The 26,530-nt window shown below is 34.4% G+C and overlaps 1 protein-coding gene across 1 annotated transcript in view; it reads left to right on the top strand.

Moving 5' to 3' along the window:
- Positions 1-25,205, top strand: part of PLXDC2 (plexin domain containing 2) — a gene marked incomplete at its 5' end in the record, with an annotated part of 263,041 nt that extends 237,836 nt beyond the window's left edge. Inside the window, 4 exons of the mRNA XM_084283262.1 lie at positions 1,198-1,351; positions 2,739-2,777; positions 14,147-14,307; positions 24,647-25,205. Coding sequence (XP_084139388.1) covers positions 1,198-1,351; positions 2,739-2,777; positions 14,147-14,307; positions 24,647-24,763 — 471 coding nt within the window. The 3' untranslated portion in view covers positions 24,764-25,205. The remainder of the gene's footprint in view (positions 1-1,197; positions 1,352-2,738; positions 2,778-14,146; positions 14,308-24,646) is intronic.
- Positions 25,206-26,530: the final 1,325 nt, after the last annotated feature.

The following is a 26,530-nucleotide window of genomic DNA, read 5'->3' as shown; positions in this document are numbered from 1 at the left end:
TAGTGAAATTAACAGTGGCTTTCAAGCTAAAACACAAATAAATTTACAGAATAATTATAATGCAGGTACCGATACTTTTTTAATGTAATACATCATTTCCAGTAAAACAAAAAACAACCAAATACCCATATGTATTAAAAGAAAGACAATACCTACCAGATTTTGACAGGCAGATCTCAAGAAAATATACTGGCTTTGTGGGATTTCGCTTCTGATTAAAATGAATAGGGATAGCAAGAATTACAGGCAGTTCCCACATTTGCTGCTAGTTAATTATTTTCCTGTAAGACTGTGTGATCCATGAAAGAAAGAATTCATTACAGCTCAGAATTTCTACAAGTGTCCACAAATTTAATTAAATAAATAAATAAATAAAAAGGTGACATACTTGTGTTGAAATATTTGCCTATGAAAATTATATCTAAATTATTGTAAAGTGGCATATATTATTTATTTTACGTTAATATAAGATTTTTTATCTTATCTTTTTGTATAATATTTATGTTTTGTATTATAATTATTACATTATGCACCTATAATACATGCAATATTATTAATATTATAGAAATAATAGGTATATAGTTAATATGTTGCTCTGTAGTTTGGGATGTAAATATTCTCTAGCCTGAATACATACACACATTCACACATGCATATTGTTCTGTGATTACTGCATGTAAAGCCTAGTTAAATGCTGTTGTTCACACTATTCACTATGAACAGCCATGATTTAACTCCCATGTATCTTAACAATTTTTATGGCACCTAGACCAATAGCACAGTGAGTATTCACAATAGAAGAGTGATAATTTGAATGATATTCTTAGGTGTTAAAATCTGGTTGGGGGAAATAATGTTTGACATTCAGGGATGACTTTGAAACTTTGCCATTAACAACTGAGCATTGTAAGTTTTGTTGCTTAATGCTCTGTAAAGCACTTCAAATGAAAAAAAAAAAAAAAAAAAAAAAGAAAAGAAAAAAATAATAAAATAAAATAAAATAAAATAAAATAAAATAAAATAAAATAAAATAAAATAAAATAAAATAAAATAAAGAGCTTTTGAAATTCCTTGTTTTAGGGCTTCCATTTTCATTCTCTTTCCTGTGACAGCTTGTCCATTCTTAAATCCTTCATTCAGTGACAGACCACCCTAAGAATGTTTTGGTTTTTGTGTGTGTGTTTTTTTCCCCAACAGTCAAAGGATAAGATTTGCGAGAAGAGTGTAGACACAACAGAAACACCTCCATACTCCACCACAATCCCTCAACCAACCACAACAAAGTTCAGAGTTTTAACAACCACCAGAGGATCCACCACTTCCCAACTGCCAACTAGCTTGCCCACAGAAGGTGAATTGCATAGACTGCTTTTGTCTATTGTACAGATGTGACATTTGCAACTCTAAAACAAATATGTTTCCTCTAAGTATGTGTTCATGTTGTCTTTTTCTCTTTGGGGTAATGGAAAGAGTAGGGAATTCCAGTCTACTACTTTTAAATTGCAACTTGCTCTTGCAAAAGTAAGTGTGGGTTTGATGAGCACTGGCAGAGGCGGAGGAGTGCTGGTTGAGCAGACTGCTGGAGAGCTTGTTCAAGTTCTTGTAACTATCAGAGGCCATAGTCCCAAATTTGTTGAAATATTAGATGGAGAAAGCCCTGTTAAAGGTAGTGAAGAAACTTCCATGACAGAGTTAAAGAATTTGTGGTCACCTTGTGTATTGTATTTAGCCAGGCAAAAATTGGAGATGACCAAAATTGAAGAACTCTTTGAAATTTGCTTGTTCACTTTTTTCAGTCAGTTGACACTGTTCTTTTCATGTAGTGCTCACAGTTGTGAAATAGTTTCTGTAGGCTTCTGAAATCAATTAGCTGGGTAAATGATGAAGTGTCAGTTCTCATCCTTGTTCCACTGGCTTCTTAAATATTGCCTTTCTGTGGATGAGAATGGATTCCACTCTATGCTATGGATATCCTGTTTTCCTCCTTCTGGGGAGAATTCAGCAGGATACAAAAGCTAACCAAAATTAATCAAATAGCATCTATAAAACAGAACAGAGTAGGGACAAGATTTCTGTTGGAATTGGATATTAACACATGGGAAGCTAGCAGGTGTGTGCAGAATTTCTAAGTGGCCTGTGACAGGAAATTTTAAGCTGAAGGCATTACAATGAGGGAATCTACTGATAAAAACGACTTGGTTTTCTTTGCAGCAAGGGAAGTTCAGAAACCATCAATGGAAGATTTGGACTGCATTAGCAGAATTATTCCCATATGCACACCTGCTAATATTGCCCTGAGATTTTATTCATTAAATCTCACAACAAGAGGGAAAGGAAATAAATAGGATTTAAAGCTGGTAGACCTTTTTTGTAATTCTTAGAAGAGGAGTTAGGTATTGTTTCATTTTATTTTATTTTATTTATGCTGGTTCATGCAGTCCTTAATATGATAGAATGCTCAAGTATTAATGTATAACAAAAATAAATTATTTCTAAGTGCTATGAGGTGGCCCTTATTTACCAGTATTTTGAATCCTGCTTTACACTGCAACAGTTTCGTATGAAGTACAGCCTGGTTTGTAAGTAAAAACACCATGATCTTATTCTCATTGAATTGAATGTTAAATTATTTTTTAGTTGTGGAAGTTGTTTAGCATTAGAAAGAGAGTCATTTCTAAACCAAATAATGACCTAGAAATATGCTTTTTGCTACTGCTAACTTTGAATTTCCTTTATAGATGACACCAAGATAGCGCTGCACCTAAAAGATAATGGAGGTAAGAGAAGATTCTTTTATTTGTAAATAATGTCAGCAGTTTATCAAATTACATCCCACTGAAATTCATTAATCAAGATCATACTGTAGAAATAGCTTTTAACAGATTCCCAAGGGACTTCAGAATTCCACATCTCTACAGAAAACCATAAGGACAAATAAGCTTAGCAACTACTTAGTAAATTAAACGTTTTCATCTCTCTTTATAAGCCTTTAATAAAACAGGTTTAATTAACTTCTTTAAAAAATGACATATTAAAGAAAAAGTTTAAATGTATCGATACATTTATTAACTGTATTCCTGTATTATAAAAACAGAGTGTTAAACTGTACGAGGAGAGGATATGATGCTAGTACTAAATTATAATATTCTTATATCAAATTTTTGATATGGTTTAGTGAAGGACTTGTTAGTGTTAGGTCAGAGGTTGGACTCGGTGATCTTGGAGGTCTCTTCCAACCTGGATGATTCTGTGATTCTGTGATTCTGTGAAATTCATTCATAATAATGTGTTAGGTGACATTTTATTAATAAGCATATCCATCTTGAATCTGTGTTTCTGTATGAACACAGATCACATACTCACATTCCACTCTGTGATTTAATAAGATCAGTGTTTTCTTTAACTTGGTTCCCTGATAAGGGTCTCTGTTAAATCAGAATCTACAGAAGACTACTCTTGTCATCTGCTGTGTGGGTTCAAGAACTGAGTCCTGAGGTTTGTTCTTTCTTCCTTTGAAGTCAATAAGAATTTTGCTATTAGAATAGGATTAGGTCATTAGGTGTAGGCTGGGTTTGTGTTTGCTTACTGAGGAGAATCAAAATATTTGGGTTGATTTCTACGGGCATTGGAACAGTCTGTCAAAGTGGAGAGTGATTTGCTGAGCAAATTGAAACAAATTATATTTCCACTGATGTAAAGGGAAATATTATTGGCACTGATTGCCTTTCCCCTGGGCAGAGGAGGCTGTTTGACGTGGATTTGACACAGAAATGATGCATTCAAATAAAATCAGCTATGAACTCAGTGCAGTACTGAGTACTGTTAGGCATTTTGTCTATGGGAATATCCATGAATCTTTCTTTTTCTTGAAATTAAATTACATATTATTTTGTGAAAAGTGCTCCAGTGCTCTTAGAGATCAATAAACCACGTGAATCAGTCAGCACTTCACTCACAGGTTTCACATCTGTTCTGTACATAAGATGCCTTTCCAGCTGAGCTGGTCCCACTCTCTGCCCTGCAAACAGTCACTCCGGGGGCAGGCAGAGAGCCTGGGACCAGGCAGCTCTCCATCTTGAGCATCCCATCAACAGCTCAAAATAGTATGCTGTTACAGCAAAAGTAATTCAAAAGTTGGGCTTTAAAATATGTATTCCAGGTTTTTCTCAGTTTGGGAGTTGCAACAGAATTATATTTCACTTGTCTTATGTTTGTCTAAGATTTGGAAAGAAAAACTCTGTGAAAGCAGACAAAATGCTGACTATTAGATAATATAAGGGATAGCTGTGGTCTGCTTGGTGAAGTGAGTTTGTAGGGTTCATGGCATCACTTATGTTAAATATAAGACATCTGTTCCCATGCAGAACGCTGCTGCATTTTAGGATGACAAAACAACAACTGATGTGATTATTAATTTTTCTTGAGCTGTTTCTTTTATTCTTGAAATAAAAATAATAAAACAAAAATAAAAGAAAAAGAAAAGAAACCGACTTTAAATAACACAGAAGCAAAACAACACATCAGGATTTCTCATTCACACAGTAAACATAGCTTTTAATCTGGGAAATTCTTTCTGATAAATCTTCAATTATGCATTGAATTTTCCAGTGACCCCTAGAATAGTCTCAGATAAAACCTCTACAGCTGCTAGCATGTTCTTTCATTCTCTGTGATTTGTCAGGCTTTCAGGAAGAATAGATTAGTTCAGGTCACAAATATAACATCTTTACTTTCTCATACTAGATCTTGAAAACCTCTAATGTTAGGGAACCTTTTATAATGGAAAACTAAAGCTATATTAAAGCTATATAAAACTATAGGCCATTGATGGCCTATAGTTTGATATGTCCTTGGATGGTAGCAGTCAATGTCTGGTTGTGTGCAACAAGAGGACTCTAGAAATTCTGCATCTCACCTCTGCCTTGAACTTTTGAAACCAACTAAAACGCAGCTACATTTAAATTAAATTTCAGGTTCAGGTCAAAGTTCTTTGACTTTTTAATTATATGAGAAAAGCATCTGCAAGTTAGTGCTCTAATTCATCCACAATTTTTCATGGCATATTTTAGCAAAAATTTCAAATTCAGTTGTTTATATTTCTTCTGTGTTCTCTCTTTCTTCATAAGCACTTGATAGATGCCTAGTAGGGACAGGATTAAAACAATATAAAAAAACAGCTGGCATACCCTCATTTTTACTGAATCTTATTACTCTTTAAAATAGCAAGTATTTGTAAGATTTAAGATATATTCCGGGGGAAAAAAAAAAAAAAAAAAAAAAAAAAGTATTTTGTTATTAACTGCAGTTACTGTTATTTCATTTTTCTAATAACACAGCACAGCTGACTAAAGAGTTTAAAAGCTACAGCAATATCATATTTTCTTGTTGAGAACTCTTTGGTGGATGATTTAAATGATTGGCCAACACATCTAGACATTTCATTTGACCTTTTTAGACACCTTCTTGTGATGATTTGATTGCTATAAGTCCCTCTCAATCCGTCAGCTTTATAACTCAGAAAAAATGTGTGTGTGTTGAACATTAAGTGTCAGGAAAACTGCTAGTTCTTCTCATTCATCAAAATGTATTCAGAAATTGCTGTTAAAAAAAAAATAATAAAAATAATAATAATAAAAAACAAAAGACAAAGAAAACATCTTCCTCGGGGAGAAAGCTGTTTTGTACATTTATGAATAAGTCCATTCCAGCATACACAGTGACAGGAAATGTCTGTGTCCTTATGCTTGCACTCTGGTGGACTTTTTCAAAGATATTCTGGATATGAACATTAGTGATACACAGGATTAATATTAGCCTTATAAAGAGCTTAATTTGAGTTTGAGAATTGTGAAACTGGTTAAGAAAAATACCGAAATACAGACCTGAGTTTTGAAGTTTTGATAGAGTCTTTTTATATGTCTTATATACAGTGATACATTTACCCAGCATTAGATTTTTTTTTAAGAGTCCCTGGAATCTAGCTCCCATTAGTCATCTGTCTCCTTAATTTCCCTTAAAAATTGCAGTCTGAGCTCTATGTACCATAAGAATTCTTGACAAATTGTGGGGAAAGCTCAGTCCCGTTTTTCTTCTGTATCCCGAACTCCAGGTAAAATATATAGTTACTAACACTAGTTCATGCTTGGTAATAATTATCTAACTTATTTTTTATTACTATGTTAAGTTTCTAAATAATGTGATAGTACATAAGTGTGTCTTATTGAACTGAAGCCTTCCAAAGCTGAAAACATAAGTCTCTACAGCTTGGAAAAGCAACAACCTCTGATATAAATACTATCTTCTTTGTGCATTAAACATATAATGAAATGTATTCTAGATATTATACACAATGGCTTGTGGACTACATGAGTATTTTTTAAAGCAATTACAAATGAAAAGCGCTGAACTAATCCATTCTGGGTAAAAAATAAGATTATAGATTAATAATATTTATTTTTAAGACATTTAACTTGGTAGCATTGAAAAATTATGATCATTTCTGTTTGTTTCTTTAATACTTTGGATAATATTTAAGTGTTCCTTAGACCAGGATATTTGTGTCTTTTCCAGAATTTCTTGCATCTTTACTGCGTCTCAATTTTTCTGCCATCATCTTATTAAAGCTATAATTATAAAATGATTATGATATGATTTAAAAAAATATCACCAATGAAACCTGCAGAAATTCAGTCCAAATTACTGACACTAGAACGTATCCCCTAGAAAGTAAATGTTATTTTTGGCCTCTAGACATTTTTACATCACATTAGGTATTAAACATCACATTAGCTTAAAGTATGATTTTAAAACAGTTTAAACTGAACAAAACTGTGTAGACACTTCAACTTACGTTTAAGTTTGACTTACACTATTTTATTTTTTCTGGTTTTCTAAGACAGGTATAAAATGATATAAGGTATCTATTCTTACAGTTGTCATGACTTAACTTTAAAGGCATGGTAGTGTGACAGCTAGTGCACAAAAAAAAAAAAAAAAAAAAAAAATTCTGTGATCATCTGTCTTTCTAAGTACCTACTCTGCATGGAGTTAACCCAGTGGTTGCAGGCAGCAGATTCCTACAATCTCTTCTACACTGGTCACTCATCTTTGAGATTATAGTGCATGGGTCACTGTGAAGGTTAAAAATAGAGGGTTAAAAATAGATGTCAAGTGAAAGAATACTTATATAGTTGTATGTTTTACATTGAAGCTGACATACCTAGGGTTCTGTACCCATGAAGTGGGGGGTAGTAAATCTGGAAGCATGAGAAGTTGACCTGATGGTCTTGTGTTTGTTTTCAGTCAGGTTAAGTCAGTGGGTTGACTGAATTGAAATTCTTATAATCTGGTAAAGTTTTGCTCTTCTGGATGTAGCAAGTCAGCTACATTGCCAGGACAAAAGACCATGGTAAAATATTGAGATTCATGATTGATTCGTGACTTCCTGATTTTACCAAGCCATTTTAATGGCTTAAATGGTCTCAAGCCACTCAGACTGAAATTAGCACCAATAACAACTGTTGCAGTGTTAAGTGATATTTTAGGGCTGAAGAATGTACATCCTTAGCTAACAAAGTTAGTGCTGGCATTCTATAAACAGAGGGAATTAGTATTAGTGCACTCATATCCATTTACTGCACTAAGCAGTTGATGAGATTTACTGAGTTGCCCAGAACCCTATGGAAATTTGATAACTAAGTTAGGTATTGAATTCAGAATTTGTGGGTTACACTTCATAATATTCTCACTCAAAACCACCTTTCATTTCTTATGTGTAATGGGAAAACATTTTTTTTAATATTAGCTGAACCATAACTTTATAAATCATTATGAAACCAAGTAAAGTGGAGCAGTGTGTTAACCTCAGAATGTTAACAAATGCTAAGGGAATGAACCCACAAAAACAAGAAAATCACACTCCATTATCACACACATTCTCAGAAGAAGCTGAGGAGTCCAGAGCATGCTGTTCCTAAAAAGGGTAGAGACCACGTTTTTATGGAGATTCCTCTGAGCCTCCGGAGAATCCTTCCAACAGTAAATTCACTTCTTCCCTCCCACAGTTGCTCTATGTAGGTCATTAATCTTCTGTTCAGGAATCTGCATTATGTACAGGAAAAAAGCTTAGGTTTGGACAACCATATACCTGCCCCATAAAAGAAACAGTCTTCTGGTAGACTCACATTCCAGATATAAATGGGGGCCCCAACGAGGGGAAAAATTTAGTGGCTTTGCTGAGCTCACATACACTGTATCCCTGTGTGTTCAACTGTCCTGAACATTACGTACTCCTCTTCACAGGAGCATATTAACTCAAGTCCAAAATCATCCAAAGATGGCAATTCAACTTCCAGTCTAGAGATGATGTACATGACAAGGGTGGAGAGCTGGCAGAGTGAACCTGAATCTGTAGGTGTCCATATCACTGACAGGCAGTTTAATTGCAAAATTACCCTGAAATAAACCTTGGAGAGGGTGTAAATTTCTTTATTCCTTGCTTAGATTACTTTAAAAAGACTGGGTATATATTATGGTAGACTTCTAATACATCAGAGAGTATCTATGCTAAGCAGTACATACCTTTTGTTTATACACCAGATTTATATAACTTGCAAAAGTAGTACCCAGTACCCAATCAAGAAGTAGAAATGGTCATCTGTAAAACCAACTTTTAGTATATCACACTTTACCCCACAGCTCAGAACTTCAGACCTTCAGATTGAAATACACTGAATTAGAAACCATTATAGTGTATGATGGAGAATGGAATCCCTGTGAACTATATATGAATTAAAAAAAAAAATAAAAAAAATTAATACGTTATCATGGCAAGTTTCAAGTGACCAAAATGATGCATTCTTTAAAGATCATCAATTTTCTGTGAATCTGTAATATTTTTACAGTAAGAGTCTCTTGAAATAATGATGCAAAGAAGCTTCCCATGTGCATTTCAGTGTCATAACATGTTTCACATAGTTCCAGTCCAAAAAAAAGATGTCTATGAATTAAATGAGGCATTTCCCTTAAAAGTCTACTCTTTCTCTGTACTTAATTCCACTTAATTTTAGATTTTCTCACAGGGTATTACCAAGTTGTTTGTAAGCTCTTTGAAAATATGATCTATCATGTTTGTATTATAATTACATACAGTAATTGTTAGTATTATATAAAAGTGTGTAAAATTCCTCAGCTAGTATTTATGGGATAGTATTTTTATGTAACAAATAACCTACCAATTTTGGTTTTGTATTAATAATATCACATAAGTCTATTTTAATCAATAAATGTATTTTTATAAAGCTGGACATGCTATAGCTTCAAAATCACAGCCAAAATCAAAATGGACATTACCTAACATGTAAATTGGGGAATGCAGGGGAAGTTCCAAAGTTACCAACTGGACTATTTAAAAAAATGTCATGTTCACATGGTGGCCCTGGAAATACCACACATTGTTTCTTTAATGTTTAATCTATGTAGTGCACACACCTAAGTAACAAGAGTGTATAAGTGTCTATTGTAGATGTGGTTATACCTGAAACTATACTTTTTTACAGTCTGGCATTATTTCATCTGTAGGAAAAATTTTAATGGAATGGTATCCAGAGCCATTTTGCCACAAAACTAAGTCTGTGCCAATTTAATAAACCAGAATTTCTATACCAGTAGTGCTGCATAGATGCTCTCATACCTATGTGATAGCTTCTTATTCATCTGACCAGACAGATTAAAAAATGCTTTTAATGAACATATTTTAAGAATATGCCCTATTCTACTACATGACCTAACAGCAAATACACATTTTATAATAAATTGTTCCTGTATAAAAAGTAGTTGCAGAGTTTATTCTTTATCTTTTTGTGATAAATGCAGAGGTTTACCATGAAAATTCATTCATCAGGTAAAAAGAGGGGAGAAGTGTTCTTCATGGAGAAACGTTAATGATTATTGTCTTTAGGCTGATTGCTGCTATTTAGATCATCTGTACCCCTGGCTTTTCTAATATAGCTGTGTCAGTCAGAAGCATCGAACAAGGTATTGCAACATATCCTGTAAAGGTGCATGTGCATCTAAGTTTGTATGGAAGCTTTACCATCTGACTAAAATGCAAGAGTAAAAAGGAATGATGTAGAAGAAAAGGGAGGTACACGATGAAATTCTTTTTTTTTCTTTTTTCTTTTCATATATCATATATCATATTTTTTTTCATATATCATTTGCCCTTAGATCCATGTCACTTTATCTAAAGGAAAGCTTCTAGCTTCACATATTTTTCTTCCATTTTCCAACAAAAGTTTTTCATATCTCTGTCCTCACAGGTAGATATGTAAAGCTTCAGCAAATACATTCTTTTCCATCTCCTATCATGAAAGATGTATATGTATGTATCACAGTTTTGTTTTCTTATATATAAAACTATCAGAGTGGAAACTTCATGTGAACCTTAAGTTTAGGTAATAGAAAACGTTTTTTTTTTTTGCATCTTTTGCAAACCTCAATGATTAATATGCAATAGTGAAATAAACAGTATTAAGAATCCATCCACAGTGTATTTGCAAATGCCATCCCTGTTTGTACGTTCCTCTTAAAGTCAGCATCACAGTCCGCATAGGCCAGGACAAGATTTTTTTAATCACAATTCCTTCACTTTTTGTTTTCTTCTGTGCCAAAAGACTCTAATCTAATGGTAAGTAGAGATATAACATAATAATATAAAATAAAAGATGATAGTCCCAATGTATTTATCATACAAACAATGACAACAGGGTGTTGTTTTTGGTTTTGTTTTTTCAACTTTTTTATTTTTTTTTAGACAGCATTCCAGCAGGAAAATGGTTATTTCGTGTTAGTATTTTGTGTCTTTATACTTGGGAAAAAGTTAGTTGTTTCTGTACTGTTATTCAGAACCTAATTAGATGCAGACTAACCTTGCAGATGTTAACATGTTCCTTCTGCTTCAAAGGTTTATACATGAAAAAAAATCTGTGGAGGAATTGTAAATAGAGCATATTGTATGTAACAACTGCTATTTTGAGCACAAGAAAATGAAAGTTTGGGGAAAGTTCCACTGAGAAAGCTTGGGAAAGGGTTGGTCATAAGACAAATATCCTCCTATGGGATTAGCCTTGCTTGGAACAGCAGATGTTGCTGTGATAAGCTTAATAAGATTTCTGCACCTGAAAAAGTTTCTGTCTGAGCCCTTTTTTTTTTTTTCATCTATTTCCCTTGGTAGCTTTTTAAAAGAGCTGTCAGTTGATTTTGCAGCAGAGTATTTTCAAAGTTGACAACACTGTTTATAGTCTCTGTGCAAAGAGAGTGAAATCAATTTCTCATGAGTATTTGAGCCCTGGGGTCAATGAAATGAGTTTCGATTATGGAAATTATAAGTTACTTACACTTCTTGTCATCTAAGAAAAGCATTTCTTGTATTTCATTGGTTTTCAAATTTGCCATTCTGACCACTGATGTCCATGCAGTGCTCCACCCTAGACTAGTAGAAATCTAGGCAGACTGTTGTCACCTGTGTTATTTGAAAGTGACAGCATACTCAGTTGCAAAGCTACATGCTAAATGCTGAGAAAAATATCAAATCAAAGGGGATTCATTTGATAGTCTTTACAAAGTGCTTAAGACCTTTGCTGAAGTCCAGTATTTCTTAATGTGCAGAATACGATGTTCTGCCTTCAACCATAAACTAGTTACAATACAAATCACTCATTTAATGTAAATAGGCCTGGAAACGTGTACAAGTGATCCAGCAGTCTATGATGTACCAATGTGGTATTGAAGGGAAGAGTCAAAGAATAAGAAGCTGTCAGAAAGCAAATTATGAGACAGTCTATGAACCTTCTGCTCCTTCTGGGAAGTAGTTACTTCTCAGTGTGGTGACTCACACAAGTAACTGCTCATCACTGGGAATTAATAGCCCGACTCAATGCACATAGAATACAGTAGGCCTTTTCTGATGGCCTTTCAGTTGCTTAATTTGCATTTTCTTTGCAATTTGAAATACAAGTGCAAGTAATAAATATTGTTACTGACTTCATGAGGAAGAGCAGAGCAGTGCTGTGCAGATTCAGATGTCCTGCCTCAAGGATTACAAAATACAGATCAAAACAAAGGAAACTTACATGAATAAGTTCTTATTGCATATATTTATTTCCATGTTATGGTTAGAAACAGCTCTTGACTAAAATAATGCATCTTCATTTTCCTTTTCTCCCTATTATTGCAACGGGGTCATGCAGTCCTTCTTTGGGCTATTGAGGAAAAGTGTTGTTACACCTGGATGTATGAGCTATTACACTAAGGTTAACCATTCCTATTTTCTTGTATAGTTCCTCGTACAAGGCATTTAATGCTGAGTAAGGATCAATAGATACTTATTCTGTATTTTCCAGTTCATTTTTTTTTAAATATTAGTGTGGAGTGTTTCAACTGTAATCATATTCATGGGGAAAGACCATGTACAGGCATTGTTATTGTTGTTATTGTTAATTAATTAATTATTATTAATATTATTAATAATAACAATAATTTGCTGGAAGCAATACCCAGAATTCAATAGTTGTTTTCTAAGAGCAAATATAAGGGAGATAGCCCCTGACCTCACAGACACTCCAAACTGTGACACAACCAAACTCTAAAACAGCACAAACAAAATGGGTACTGTAGAAATCAACCACTTTCATTATAATCAGCTTGGCAAACAAGCAAGTTGAGAGGAAATTTAACAGTGGAATTGAAGAAAAAAATCCTATAAGTGAAACTAGAGACAAGTTTTTTATGAAGTCACGGAGGTGATTTGACAGATTGCCAGAAAGGCAGAAATCAGTGGAAATATTAGAAGAGTGATGCAAGTTTCTGAAGCCAAATCAGCGGTGCCCTGATGGTGTTTCTTAAACCCAGTGCTTCTTAATCACTGCTGCCTGCAGTGATGGGTAGAAGAGCCTTTCTTTTATGCAAGACAATACTGAAGAATCATTGCTGATCACCATGTTTACACTAGCTGTGATACTCTGGGGTGTTCAAAGAAGTTACACCCAACCACAAGCAATCCTACAGATGTTGGGTAGTTTATTGAGAGACTTTTTCACAGAGGTCACAGTGCTGTTAAATGACTTAGTCACTTACTTGGAAGTACTACTGACAAGTTACTTGTTTGACAGAGACAGAGCTGTTTTCTCCTGACAGGAACATAATATGAACAACCTCTCACTACCAAGTTTAGTAAATAGACGATCTTCCATAACACTTTGGTACAATGTGTATTTCATTCAGACCAAGATTAAAATATTACAGGGTCATTTAGCATGCATCTGTTTTGGCACACTTTTAGCAGTCTGATTCAGTTGCACAGCATGGTTCAAAACCCCTCTCCAAACTAATGAATCAGGCTTTCAGAATTTGTTTATTGGCCAGACCTCACAAGGATTAGTGGCATTGCACAACCTGAGGCTTTAAAAAATAAGATACAACATTCAAAATGGATTCAATTAGCACTTGTTGTCTGAAGGGCAACTGCAGTAGTTTTATCAGGAAAGCAAGGGAAAATTCATTATGAAGGGAATTGGGAACCTCAGAAAGTCCAGATTATATTAAAATAAAAGGATATTAATTTTGTGTTTATGGAGTCAAAATTAGTAAAATGTTGAAGGTGTGAGGAGCTGGGGGGTCAGCCTCTTCTCACAAGTAACTAGTGATAAGACTAGAGGATATGGCCTCAAGTTGCGCCAGGGGAAGTTTAAGTTAGAAATGAGGAGACATTTCTTCTCAGAAAGAGCAGTCAGGCATTGGAATGGATTGCCCAGGGATGTGGTGGCGTCACTGTCCCTGGGGGTCTTCAAGGAAAGGATGGACCTGGCACTTAGGGACATGGGTTAGTGGGTGACATTGGTAGTAGGGTGACGGTTGGACCAGATGAACTTGAAGGTCTTTTCCAACCTTAATGATTCTATGATTTGGAAATGTCTGTTCATTATGAATGTTCAGTTGTGTGGGACAGAGACATCTAACATCTTTCCCAACTTGGAGTGTGAAATGTAAGGAACATGTAATACAGAAAAAGCAAATGTTCTGTTGCCAGCTGCGAAATGGAATGGATAAGACATAAGTTACTGTACTAATAAGTGTTCCATTCATGCAGCTTCCACAGATGACAGTGCTGCAGAGAAGAAAGGTGGAACACTTCACGCTGGCTTAATTGTTGGTATTCTAGTCCTGGTCCTCATTGTGGCTGCAGCCATCCTCGTGACTGTCTATATGTACCATCATCCAACATCAGCTGCTAGTCTCTTCTTCATAGAGGTAAGATAAATGTTATACATGATGTCAATAGCCCTGTCAGCTGGCAAAAAAAAAAAAAAAAAAAAAAAAAAAAAAAAAAAAAAGGGTCTTCAGAATAGAACTTTCTTAACTAAATCTAGAAAATATTCTTGTAAGCATAGTGTAATCTTTCAATAAATGCACCTAACCCACCTAGCAGGAGTAGCAGTTTCATACTTAACATGTTTGTCACAGCTTCTTCTTTAGGTTCTATTGTTTTACTTGCTTCATTTTTATACAGGCTATACACAAAAAAATATATCTCAAATATCATCTCTCTTTCCTATCTTTCCTCTTCCTCTGCATAATATTTTTCATTAGCTTTCATGTGCATTGGCATATTATTTTGGGACAAATAGTTTTTCTATTATTTTCACTTGGAAAAAAAAAAAAATAAATTATGCATTCACTAACTCTACAAAAGGGCTGAATTAAAGTTAAGTTTTTACCTGGAAGCCTGTTAGCTGTTCCATACATTTATTTGTAGATTTTTTTTTAACACTTTGCCTCACAGTGTGGGAAGGATTATTTTCACCTAATTTTAACATCTAAATCAACTCCCTTTTCTGTAGAGAGAAACATGTTCTTATAGACCACAATTCATCTGACCTATTTGAAACATCCCCTTTAGAATTAGATAAATCACCATTTTTCTCCCTCAAATATAGACAGCTACCTTAGGTAGTTACATTGCAGATGTGGACATTTATTCAACTCTGCTCCACTGCACATGACAATATGAGAAAAGAACATTTTTCATCGATGTTCATTTCCACCACCACGCCCTGCCCAACCCCCCCTCCCAAAAAAAAAAAAAAAAAAAAAAAAAAAAGTTAATACTTTTTAAAACACTTACCTGTGTTTTTTTCAACAATGTTCCTCTGCCTTATGATAAATATGGAGCTTCTAAACATGAAAGAAAATGCTGGTTGTTTATAACCCCCACTTGCAGTAGTCCCTTGCTTTTATGAGCCTAGACACTTTCTAATGGGCAATAGTGAAGTTGCAGAAGCACTGGAAGTGTCACTAGGGACATACCAAGGGATTGCTTAGGAAAAAGTCTGGACCAAAAAGATATATTCATTATTAGTGACAATAAAATAAATTGAAGTGAGATATGAAAATGAACAGAATGATTCATCTTTAAGACAGTATTATAATAAATATACTGCTTAGATGCAACAGTGGTGACAGAAATCAAAATGAATTGTTTATCAGTATTCTAGGTTCAAGCAATGTAACTGTGTTAACCAATGGGGAACAGCATCCACATAATAAAATCAATAGCTTTCTTCATGTCTATGTGACATTTCAAACCATTTCTCTATTGATGTAGACACAAAACTCCACTGGTCCAAGTACAAAAGAGAATGCTTTGTCCCCTTCCATTTTTTCACACACACTGAATGCTATTTAATCAATCTAGTAAAAACAAGTTACTTATCTGTTATGATGTGACTGAGAAGGCTAAGTAGATGGCAACACCATTTGCCAGGAGGAAAAAAGAAGAACAACAAATGAAAATACACATTGATTCTTTTTCATAGTATACTTATTTAGCAGGTTAATGATAATATCATTATTTGATATTATCATGCAAACCGTGGTGCTTTGGTCAGTTTTGGTAAACTCATTCCACTAAATTTAATTTGTAGGTGACATTAGTCAGTCTCTGTAGTGAAAGATAAAATGTCATTTAGCGAGCAATGTAGGCTTTAGAAAAAAAAAAAAAATATATATATATATATATATATATAATCTTTCTGTTTTAAATAAAGGAGGAAAAAATGAGTAAGGATAGGATAAGTATATCAGTCAAAATCAAATTTATGCAAAATGTGGCATATCTCTTTTTGCTACTAGGAAAAATGTGATACTTGTGAAATTTCAAGCCATGAAAAGGTGGGCTTTCCCTATGCTTTCTCCTTTTCCCAGATAAAAAATCTGACGGAGAGGTAAACCCACAAGGCACAGAGAAAGGGATTGCTCTGTATTTACAGCATTTCCACAAATTCCAAAACTGTAAAGCCATTGTTGCTATCAAAAGTACAAAAGAACTGAATAAAGCAATTTATTCTGGAACTGAAATTGCTTTTAAAAAGTTTAATCATTTAATTTCCAATATTAAATTTCCAGTACACAGTTTGATCAACTCAAGAAATAAAGAACAGAGTAGTATTCTTATATTCATCTTATCTATAGGTTGTATAGGAGTATATATCTTCTTAGACTTGCATTTTGAAACTGAATTATAAAATAAAAAGAAAATAAAAAGAGGCATAACTGGCATAAATAAGTCAATTTTACAAAAAAAAAAAAATTACATTCGTGCAATTAATCAGTAATCTGTTACAGATAACTTGGTACCCCATATACCATGGCAGACAAGTTGTTTTACTTATGGGAAAGGAATTAAATGAATCAAATGTGGATCTGATGTCACCATTGTGGGGAAAGAGCTCAAGAGGATTGCCATGGGCTCAATCATGAAGTGAGAAAAAGCACATAAATATTTCTGAAATAATATTCATTTGTATGAGTCTCTTGATTAATAAAGCAAGTTGTGCAGGAAAATGTAAGAGATGCACAGGCAGCTCCCTCATGCAGTTGTCTAAAAATTATTAGTACCATGTAGTCTTTTGTCAAGTCTTCTAGCCAAATCAAGATCTATGTCAGTTTATCTGCCATCACTGATTAATATAAATCTAAAGCGGGATGAAACAAAGACCCTGCCCCATTTGTGTTTATTTTTAAATTACTATATAAAGGAATCCCTATACAACATCATGTTGATAAACATAGCATTCATTCAAAACTGTAACAGAACTAATGGAGTAATTTCTTTTTGTAGCTAAGATGGTAGGATATTGTCATGTTTTGGTAGATAATGTCATTTTCAGTCAGATTCTGCTGCTTTCTGGTTTAATAGCTGTTCAAGGAATTTTAAGTTAATTTGGTTTTTAAACTGGTTAGAGAGAAGTAAAATAAATTGATCCCATATCTGATGCCTTAAGTCTCTTTCTCCCTTGTGTTCTCTGCAGTTATCACCCAATATTCATTTACCATTTCAGTCAGGTTTTCCCAGAGCTCATCCCAAATCCTAGTTGTGATGCCCCTCATGTTTGCCATCTAGTCCTTTTTTTATCTAAAATTCCCCCTTAATACACCCACACATGGACTGCACTGGTTAACTCTGCATTGATAAATGCAACCCCTTGTGACACCTCTGAGTAGCATTAAATGATATCCTGAATGCACTAGTTGATTTAAATAAGTTTTAAAAGACAAGAAAAAGACAAGACACACAAGACACGAGACAAAGGACACACAAAAGACAAGAAAAAGGTCATTTATTCCAAAAGCAACTATTCTCTTAGAACTGAGTAACATTTGATGATTGTTGTTTTTTTTCCCTAAAGTCTGAAGAAAATGTTTCTTCTAGTGGCTTTGTTCACAACTATTGAGTGCAGCTCCACCTGGAATGAAAATGGCTACTTTGGACAAAGAGCTTGAAAAATCTTGCATGCCAATTTACTTCAATTTGTCCATGGCAGTGAACCACTTTAAAAGAGTACCATCAGAATTGATGAATACTTTTTCAGAACGTTTCCCTTTTTGCTAAGTATGTGGAAGATTCAAATCAAAATGCAATGTTTTCCTGTTTCTTCCAGTCCCAACACTATTCAGCATGTGTTTCATTGTTTAAGTTGGTGGCCTAGAGACAGAATGAATTATCAACTTTTTAAGCAAGGGAGTTCCAGTCAAAATTCCAATGAATGCAGACTACTTCTATAAGCTAAAAGTAAATGTTGACTAAAGATTTGCTTGCAGAGTGGCAGAGAAGATGTAGCATGCACTGTTCTTTTATTTCTTTGTGGTTAGCCCTGTGGTATTTCTTTTCCTTTGAGTTTTTGTTGTTGTTTGTTTGTTTGTTTTTGTTTTTGTTGCTAATAATTTTCCCATTTGAATCAAGTTACATGCCTATCCTAACCTTGAGGAATCTCGTGTCTCTTGAGAACGTATAAAATATGCTTTGAACTTAGTTGCACTGATTTTTGAAAAGTAGGGTACTTTAAAATGTAGTAATTCTTCACATCTTTTTCAATAAAAGAAGAAGCTTGTATCAGAAATCTAGCTATACGATACATAGTTGCCCACTAGCTATACCACTTGCATTCAGAATCTGAGGTTTGTTTGTCAAGAAGTCAAGCATGATATCCCAGCTGTAGCGGATCACCTGCCTCTGATGTAGATCATATCCTTTATTTTGCCTTCATGTTCCCACCCTCCATGGAGATTTTCCAGAGCTAATTCAGCTGCTTGGAAACATGCATATGCACATACCTACATCTTTTTTAGTTGTTTGTTTTACTTTGGTTTGGATGTTCAGGCTGGATATTTTCATGAATCTGGTTTTTCAAATGACCACACAGGGAGTTGAACTGGTGCTATGGAGCTGGGTGTGTGGAGTGACCTTACAGTCAGAGTCATGAGCAGCTGCATGATCAGAGCCTGGTGGATGCACCTCAACTCTTCCTGATGTAACCTGAATTATGTCTCTACAAGTAAATTAAAGGTGCCTGGAACTGCTTTTTAGCATAGAAGGCTCTGAATTCATAATATTTAATTCTGTCACCCTCACAGTAAGGTCACTGTATGTAGACTAATAGTAAGGTTTGAGGATGGTTCCCAAATCCTTAGTCATGCCCAGGGTGGTCTGAGAAAGCTCTGTTAGGCATTTTTCTAACACTTGAGCTGCACAGAGGACTCTGTTGTAATGTCTGCAAATGTTCACTAGTACTAGTACCTAGCACTAGATTTTCTTCAGTTTTTGACCTTCTGCTAATATGTTTTCTGTTTATAGGAAGGAAGTAGGAGGAGAAAGCAATCAAAAAAAAAGTTAGAGATATATTGTGGTGTTTCAGAACTTAGGGAGTTAACATGTATTTCTGGCTCACTGTTGTATATGTCTGCTTGTAGCAGTACTTCACAAATAGAATCCATTGTTTGACAACCAGCCTTGTTTTCCATGCACCATTTCCAGGATTCTGCATTAATGTTACAGATGCACTGTATCTCTTCAAATAAGTGAGAAGTAAATAGGAGACAGGCAAAAAGAAAGAAAAAAAAAAAAAAAGTCAGCTTTTCAGCTGGCTTAGACAAGTGGTGAAGCTTACAAAGCTCTGCTGATTTTTTTGGCGATATGGCCTTTACTTTTTATTACGCATGGACATTTTACAGAGGATTATGCACTTAGTTTGAAAAAGTCTGGACACAGTCACCCATTTGGTTTTGTCCAGAAGCTAGGACTGAATGGTTTTTCATTAAGATGATGATTAAAAAGAAGAGAACAAGTATCATTTTTCTCTTCTTTCAAAGTCCTGCAGCATTGTGCCATTTGGGGTATTGTCATTGATCTCTCTGCCATTGCCTTATACTGATAGTAAAGTTATTTTTTCCAAAACTTATTCAGCTCAGCAGGAACCAGAAGCTCAGCAAGGGAAACCTATATCAGCCACAGGGGAGAAGCACTAAAATAAATAGCCAACATCAACAATAAAAGTCAAAGGTGGGGAGGAAGGAGGCATTCTGTTTCTTGTCCATCAGCAGCCAGCTACATAGATGTTCCTATGACTGCATTATTTTTATAATGATAAGTGTTTTAAATTGCAGAGATATTTTAAAGAAACATTTCTATCAAAGACAAAAAATTAATGAAGTCAGTAAATTCCACTACTAAATTTTACAGTCTCATACAATCTATATTTTAGAAAAGGTTCTTCAAAATATTCAAATAACATGGTGTCAAGCAATTGATCTCTTCTTATTCCTAGAAATACACATCATAGGTACAGTTTTAGATATGTGAAGCATCATCCATTTCTGACTGCAATTTGCCAAGTAAATTGGTTGTTTGTAGAAGAGATTAAAGACTGATGAACAAATTATAACTGCCTAAACAATATTACAGGTAACTTCATGCATGCAAACACTTATTATGGGCAAAGTAGCTGATAACAGGAGGAGCTTTCCTTGTATTGTGAAAGTAGAAGGCCTGAATACCCAGTTGGAGTATTGCTGGACAAGTGTACTCAGACTAATCTGTCTTGCTGACACCAGGTTAAAATATGTTTATTTAGTAAGAGGCCTTACCATAGTTTTTCCTCCTTAATTAATTTGTGTTGTTTTTTTACACTTTGCCTGGAGTTCAGTCAGTTAATCCAGAATTTGAATGGTCCTGTATTTGCATACTTCCAGTTAGGAGAATTAAACTTGGGTGCCATTGGCTAAGTATGGTTAAAAATACAACTTTTATTTAGATTTAAATATCTTTATACTTTTGATGTAGAATTGAACATCAATGGATAAGTAAGATGCAACCTTCAGAAAAAGTGGTGAAATAGTCCTCTGAATATTTAAAAGATTTTTAATACAAAAATAATCAATAGAAAAGGCAAAGTTGCATTAAAGCATTTAGCCTAAGAAGTACACAATTACTCATTAACTTCAGCATTTATATTGGTTAGTGGGAAATAAAGTTTGCTAGGGTGATCTGGAGAGTCTTTCAAGACTCTGGAAGGTTGACTTTCACACATTAAGCCAAGTATTTGTACTTGTGTAAGCTAAGTTTGGAAAGATAATATTTCTGTGTCTTGGTGAAACCCACAGCTCAAGTTCAGCTCACTGCTGAATAGGAATGAAGAGTTGATCCACACAAACACTCTGCTTGCTTCCTTGCCTGCTTCTGGTTATTTTATACACAACAAAACTTTTGATAATCTTTTAGAAGATCTTCAGCATAAAGTGTCTATGAGGCAGGGATGGGAAGATGGCAGAGGAGAATTTTCATAATGTATTGCTCTTCTGACATCATAAAATTCTGTATAGAATTCTGTGTAGAGTTGTGCTCATTCCATTATTCCATTTTTCTTTATTGAATGAAAGTTAGGACAAGGGTGGAATGAAGAAAATAGAGGACAGGATGCAAAAATATTAAATGGGTTATACATATATACGATACTAAGTTCCTCCTGTCCTCTACTGATAGAAACTTATCTTCTGATGTATAAAAAGAAGTGTAAACATTTATAATATACTCCAGCTAATAAAATATATTAATAACAATTGCTTTTAATGAATCACCATCTCAGGGGAAAAGTGATGTTTAACTGGCATAAATTTTAGAGATAGTGTACATGTTAGTAATCTGTCTCATAATCTTTCAGTTCCTTAGAAAAAAAGCAAGACATCTATTTTTAAATCCAATATTTCAATACAGCATTATTGGACAAAGTCTTTACCTCTATAACAGATCTTGTATGTTCTTTACTCTGCATTTGCCTGTGGCATGTACAAAGCAGACTTTATCTCCCATTTCATTGTTTTCTAATTGTTTTTAAATCCATTAAAATATCTCACATTGATTTTCTACCAACTTCACTGGAAGTCTGAATTTATCACTTCCTTTATTTGAAAGATAATATTAATTTAGGCACTGATTTAGGCTTTGGTCACATAAGCTCCAAAGTACTTTCCCCCACCTCATTTGCTTAAAAAATGAACTCAAGGAAACTTCAGTCCTATGAGAAAAATTCTATTCCTGCTTTTCTTCTTTGTAATACACTGAAAGGAAGCAGAAGCTACAGATCTCCAGCTGCAGCTTGGAGGATTTCCTCTAAGAGTTCTAATATTCTAATTCCAGAGAAAGAAACATTTTTTCCCGCTCAGCTGGATGACAAAACTAAAGAATTAGATAAGTACCCAGCTTTCATTCTTCCTGCTTTGTTTTTTTTTTTTTTGAATGAAAAAAATGAAAAAAAAAAAAAAAGGATAAGAATTCATTAGTCTTTCTCTGAGCTGCTTTAGTAATTCAAGAATATATTTATCTCCTGACATCAATTGAGATGCTTATCAATTGAAACTGCAATGTCTCTACAGAATTTTGAGGGATCAGTAGATACATCAATGAATCTGTAGCTTGCCACTGCTTTATTTTGAGACTGTTAACCACTTACAATACCCACATATACACAAAAAAAAAAGTTTAAATTAAACAGAATTTGACTAGGAATGGAAAAATCTCACCTCAAGCATGAAAAAAAAAAAAAAAAAAAAACTACAGAAAGCTGCAAATAACTGTTGAAGATGACTTCCAAACATGGTGGTTTATTTCTGGATCAACTGCTGTTTATGTTGTATCTTATTATATCAATAAAATTGATAAACATTCATCTATTCCACTTTTCATCATCTGGAAAGGCAAATGGGAAAAAAAAAATAAAATAAAATAGTAGCCCAGTAGCCCAAAATGGTGGAATCAGTTTGTAACAACAACGTAGCAAGGAAGTAGAAACTAGTAATGGGTACATTTTAGAATAAGCATCTTAATAGATTAAAACTGAGTTCATCTTTATATGCTGCCATTTAAGACTTTCTAATTATTTTTTCCTATTAGTTTTCCATAGGTTTTCATTTTCTTTTTTTTTTTTTTTTTTTTTTGTTAGAGAACTCTCAGGTCAAACTTTTCTCATCTATACTACTGTAAATCTGGAATAAGCCCTTTGCATTTAATAGAATTACTCTTGATTTATTTCAGTGAGTCTAAGAACAGAATACGACCCTTTTTCTTCACCAACAACCAAACTGTCTTTAATTTTGAAACCACGCTAAGTTATGCCTAGGTAGAAAAAAAGACTCCAAAGTTTGAATAGACTAAGTTTGTTTATTAGGAAAAGACATCTGCTAAAGAGAACAATGTTCTGCCTTCCTACATTGAAAGGCCTGAGATTTTAAATTACCTGCCAAACAGAATCTAGCTCAAGATGCCTCATGAGCAACCTGATCATGCGATGGGAGAAAGAGTTGTTTTTATATTGTATCTTCCTAATGGTAATCACCAAGGAAAACTTTGAGCTATGCCCAGAGGCAGCTGTGTGGTTTGCTGGTAACAAGATTCAGCAGTCCTCCAAGTTTTCTTTAGTGTCTGCTGCCCAACAGCAGCATGAGCCCTGGCATAATGTCATGGCTATTGCTGCCTGTGGTCCCTAACACAGACCCTCAGCTGTATGAAATATTCTTAATGATCAGAAGGTAGTCAAAATGTAGTATTAAGGGGACAGAAAATCAAATGTAATGATGATTTTTGGAAGAAAAATTGTAGATTTTTTTTATTTTGAACTGTTTATACACTGCATTTTATCTTCATTGTTTCTCCTCTCATTTTTCTGCAGTTTCTATGTACCTTGCTATACCTTCCAGCCCTCTTTCCAAGCAGATTGTAAGAGTTGTCAGTATAGAAAAAAAAAAAATGTTATCAGCATAATTGTGAGATACAATTTTCATAGCCAGTACGGTGGGGAATAACCATTTTAGAAGAGGATTTTTTTGTTAACTGACTTTATGAAAGAGTTGTGGCCTACTTTCCTGAAAACTGTTCCCTTTGACAGAATCTCATTTTGGTCACCCAAAATCTGAGCCTTCCCAGGTATTAGTTAGTTTGCAAATGTATTTTTTTTAAATAACTTTTCTTTCCTAGAGGCATCACAGTCAGACAGGAATTGTTTTATCTGCCCTAAAAATTATTTATTTATTTTCTCTGTTGCTTATCTGCTTTTAAAGCAGTCAGCACAGATAATAATGAAAATTAATTAGGAGCTCTTAAGACCTTTATAGCCAAAGGTCATATGAGTTTAAATTAAAAGGTTGCTTCCATATGAAACACCAAAGTAAACTACTCAAATAGAATCAAAACTGACAATATGGTTGAGGTTGGATCTCTCAAGGCCACCTGGTCCAATCACTCCCTGCTCAAGCAGGTCCACATAGAGCTAGTTGCTCATGACTATGTCAAGACTGCTTCTGAATATCTCAAAGGGCAGAGACTCCTCAACCTCTCTGCGCAAGCTGTTCCATTCCTCAGTCACTTTCACAGGAAAGTATTTCCTGGTGTTCAGGTGAAGCCTGGTGTTCAGGTAAAGCCTGCTGTGAGTTTGTGCCCCTTGCGTCTTTTCCTTGTGAATGTTGTCACTTGAAATAGAAAGTCATTATTTTGGCAGTCATGGATAAACATGTCAGAATTTGGTTCTAAATAATTAAAAGCAGTTTTGTTTCAATGGACTCTGATATGCATTTTTCCATGGAGCAGAGTATATTAGCAAATTCCTATGCAGAACTAGAAAGGAAAAGACATACTTCTCTGTTCCTCTAACAACTACAAGGAGTGGGTTTTACAAAGATAAAAACAATAATCACAGGTCATGTTTAAAGTTTTTTTATTAATAACTTTGTATTCTGAAAGTTTATTTTCTTGTTGGTGTTATAGCGGCGTCCGAGCAGATGGCCAGCAATGAAATTCAGAAGAGGATCAGGACATCCTGCATATGCTGAAGTGGAACCAGTTGGAGAAAAAGAAGGCTTCATTGTATCAGAGCAATGCTAAAATTTTTAGGACAGAACACCAGTACTGGCCTACAGGTGTAAGACATTTACTTTGCCTCTCTTTAAAGAAAAGGAGCCCTAAGCTGCTGTAGCCTAATAGAAAGAAGATTTTGGATAAGCTTTGTCCAAGAAGAAAAACTATCTAAGATACCGGATTACCACTGCACAGTAGTCTTCATTAGTGGACTGACACACAATGGTTCATGCAGAACACCTGTCAGTGGACACCTATGGTATCAGAACTATGGCACAAGTGCCACATTATTGGCTTTAGGTTTGGGGGTGCACAGTAATAAAAAATATAATAAAGCTTTGGTGCACAAGGGTATTACCCTGTGGTTCAAGTGTTCTCTGGTATCTCAAAGACTGAGTGACAAGTCTGTACACTTTCAGTGCGAACAGCACTGATTAATGTTCGCAGGTGATTGAGAAAAGTATCTCAGTGCAGGTAAAGAAGAAAAATAAAAGTTTTTTTCCAACATTTATACAAGCAGATGTGGAATTACAATCACTTTTCAATTCTAAATTAGCCTACCCACCTAAGTGAGCGAGTCACAATGTATGTGTTTTTCAGGAGTAGAACAATGTTTCTTGTACATTGCTGATTAATATCCTTCTAAACAACTCACAATATACAAACTCCTAAGAAATGAAGGCAATAGAGAATTTTCAGAACGGTGAAATTGTTATTTCATGGATGTTTACAATTAAATTGGGCTCATTTTCTATATCAATGTTCACTAAAACTCAATTTTACCTTTTTTTTTTTTTTCCTTCTTTTTCAAGGGATATCCTTCATTTCTGAGCAGTAGGCTGAAGCAGTAGGCATTTTATCTCCCAGAGATCTTATGGACCATTTCTTAGGCAATGTGATATGAAAGATGTTAACATTTTAACCAAATGGGTTTCTATTCTTTGCCATTTCATTGTGAGTCTTTCCTGAGAAGCAACACAGACTTTAAGGCACCCCTCCCAGAGATTCAGATACAAGTGTTACTGAACCCTGCTGATTCATACAGTGATTTTGTTTAATGCACATAGTAGTTGCATAAATATATATATAAATATATTTTTTTTATAGCTAACACAAGGCGGGCTCTTGTGACTGTTAAGACTGCATTTTTGTCATCCAGACAAAGGAAATGGATTGCATTACTGCATATTTCCACTGAGTTGTAAAATAATCCTTAATACTAGAATATTTTTATGTTGTGTGGGGAAGGTGGTTCATGTAGTTGCAGTGCCATAACCTTTCTGCCTATTGGAACCATTCTTTCTGTAATATTGACACTTTCCCTCCCTGTATAGGGAAAGAAAATGCTATAAATTCACAGCATCAAAAACAGTTACTCCTTTCATAGAAGGGGTTAATATACACTGAGACCCAGATCTTCCATGCAGAGTGGAAACCTAAATACTTCGATGTTCTGGGCCTGAGCTATTAAAATATTAAATTCAGGTATTGTACGTACATTTCATTTTAGTCATTGACTATCAAGCTTTTACATACTGTACAAACAGAGGCACTTGATTAATTTTAAAGTGAGGTAGACAATATTAGCAGTTTCAGATCTCAAGCAGTTAAAAAAAAGTTGTAGACACCACCTTAACAGTACAATTATTTACACTTCTTTTTGATGCTTGTTTGTTCTAAATTTGATTACTTAATGGTGTTTAAAGAAAAAAAAAAAAAAAAAAAAAAAAGCATCATTTTTACTTTTTATTTTGTCAGTAAATAATACAACACTGTATTTTCTGTATCCTTATA

This window comes from Netta rufina, assembly GCF_964035555.1.
Source record: "Netta rufina genome assembly, chromosome: 2".
NCBI classification, from domain to species: Eukaryota; Metazoa; Chordata; class Aves; order Anseriformes; family Anatidae; genus Netta; species Netta rufina.
The sequence above is the reverse complement of the archived record's forward strand: the minus strand, read 5'-3'. Positions and strand labels throughout refer to the sequence as shown.